This window comes from Cherax quadricarinatus, unplaced genomic scaffold (assembly GCF_038502225.1).
Source record: "Cherax quadricarinatus isolate ZL_2023a unplaced genomic scaffold, ASM3850222v1 Contig80, whole genome shotgun sequence".
NCBI lineage: Eukaryota > Metazoa > Arthropoda > Malacostraca > Decapoda > Parastacidae > Cherax > Cherax quadricarinatus.
In genome coordinates, this window is record NW_027195106.1 from 385,001 (window position 1) to 387,621 (window position 2,621).

At 41.9% G+C, this 2,621-nt stretch overlaps 1 protein-coding gene across 1 annotated transcript in view; it reads left to right on the forward strand.

Moving 5' to 3' along the window:
• The window catches only part of LOC128693403 (lysosomal alpha-mannosidase-like), a 4,519-nt gene extending 2,338 nt beyond the window's left edge, over positions 1-2,181 (forward strand). The window contains exons 3-4 of the mRNA XM_053783080.2: positions 1,846-1,963; positions 2,079-2,181. Of these exons, the coding sequence (XP_053639055.2) occupies positions 1,846-1,963; positions 2,079-2,166 (206 nt within the window). The 3' untranslated portion in view covers positions 2,167-2,181. The remainder of the gene's footprint in view (positions 1-1,845; positions 1,964-2,078) is intronic.
• Positions 2,182-2,621: the final 440 nt, after the last annotated feature.

Below are 2,621 nucleotides of genomic sequence, written 5' to 3' on the forward strand. Positions count from 1 at the left end.
AAGTATCATTCGTCTCCATTCACTCCTATCTAACACGCTCACGCACGCTTGCTGGAAGTCCAAGCCTCTTGCCCACAAAACCTCCTTTACCCCCTCTTTCCAACCCTTTCGAGGACGACCCCTACCCCGCCTTCCTTCCCCTACAGATTTATATGCTTTCCATGTCATTCTACTTTGATCCATTCTCTCTAAATGACCAAACCACCTCAACAACCCCTCTTCAACCCTCTGACTAATACTTTTATTAACTCCACACCTTCTCCTAATTTCCACACTCCGAATTTTCTGCATAATATTTACACCACACATTGCCCTTAGACAGGACATCTCCACTGCCTCCAACCGTCTCCTCGCTGCTGCATTTACCACCCAAGCTTCACATCCATATAAGAGTGTTGGTACTACTATACTTTCATACATTCCCTTCTTTGCCTCCATAGATAACGTTTTTTGACTCCACATATACCTCAATGCACCACTCACCTTTTTTCCCTCATCAATTCTATGATTAACCTCATCCTTCATAAATCCATCCGCCGACACATCAACTCCCAAGTATCTGAAAACATTCACTTCTTCCATACTCCTCCTCCCCAATTTGATATCCAATTTTTCTTTATCTAAATCATTTGATACCCTCATCACCTTACTCTTTTCTATGTTCACTTTCAACTTTCTACCTTTACACACATTCTCAAACTCATCCACTAACCTTTGCAATTTTTCTTTAGAATCTCCCATAAGCACAGTATCATCAGCAAAAAGTAACTGTGTCAACTCCCATTTAGTATTTGATTCCCCATAATTTAATCCCACCCCTCTCCCGAACACCCTAGCATTTGTTAGGTAAGACACATATGCAACAGTTAGGTATCTTTATTTCGAAACGTTTCGCCTACACAGTAGGCTTCTTCAGTCGAGTACAGAAAAGTTGATAGAAGCAGAAGATACTTGAAGACGATGTAATCAGTCCATCACCCTTAAAGTTTGAGGTGGTCAGTCCCTCAGTCTGGAGAAGAGCATTGTTCCATGGAATAAAACAATGCTCTTCTCCAGACTGAGGGACTGACCACCTCAAACTTTAAGGGTGATGGACTGATTACATCGTCTTCAAGTATCTTCTGCTTCTATCAACTTTTCTGTACTCGACTGAAGAAGCCTACTGTGTAGGCGAAACGTTTCGAAATAAAGATACCTAACTGTTGCATATGTGTCTTACCTAACAACCTGTCGGTATTTTATACCATTTTAATGTTCACCCAAGCATTTACTTCTTTTACAACCCCATCTATAAATATATTAAACAACCATGGTGACATTACACATCTCTGTCTAAGACCTACTTTTACCGGGAAGTATTCTCCCTCTCTTCTACACAACCTAACCTGAGCCTCACTGTCCTCATAAAAACTCTTTACAGCATTTAATAACTTACCACCTATTCCATATACTTGCAACATCTGCCACATTGCTCCTCTATCCACTCTATCATATGCCTTTTCTAAATCCATAAATGCAATAAAAACTTCCCTACCTTTATCTAAATACTGTTCACACACACACACACACATATATATATATATTATATATATATATATATATATATATATATATATATATATATATATATATATATATATATATATATATATATATATATATATATATATGGGTATATGAGTGTCTGTTGAGACTACAGTATCGTATATCTGAATAGTGTAGAGTACAGTCAACGGTAGTGGAGAAATGATGACTTCGTTGAAGGTCTATAAGAGGGGAGAAACACGACCTTCTTTCTCGTACAAGTAAAGGAAGTTGTACAAGGTGCTTGTCTTCACATAACAGGATCACTAGTGACTGAGATACACCAGGTATGGTCACCATGGGTGAGTCAGGTCACCAGGCTCTACACTGGACAGCTTCACGTACAGATGGAGTGGCTGGTCGGACCTATACCTATTGAGTAACAACTTCAGAACACAAATGTAAAATATTAAAAAAAACAAAAATACACGAGAATATATTGTTTGGTTAAGTTATTCTGACAAGTTAGTTAAGTGATGTTCTCACTTTGCCAGAGACGGAGTCGGGAAGGAAGTGGTGAGTCGTGTGGTGTGGGAAGATACTCCTACCAATGGTAAGATAAGATTTCGTTCGGATTTTTAACCCCGGAGGGTTAGCCACCCAGGATAACCCAAGAAAGTCAGTGCGTCATCGAGGACTGTCTAACTTATTTCCATTGTGGTCCTTAATCTTGTCCCCCAGGATGCGACCCACACCAGTCGACTAACACCCAGGATGCGACCCACACCAGTCGACTAACACCCAGGATGCGACCCACACCAGTCGACTAACACCCAGGATGCAACCCACACCAGTCGACTAACACCCAGGATGCGACCCACACCAGTCGACTAACACCCAGGATGCGACCCACACCAGTCGACTAACACCCAGGATGCAACCCACACCAGTCGACTAACACCCAGGATGCGACCCACACCAGTCGACTAACACCCAGGATGCAACCCACACCAGTCGACTAACACCCAGGATGCGACCCACACCAGTCGACTAACACCCAGGATGCAACCCACACCAGTCCACTAACACCCAGGATG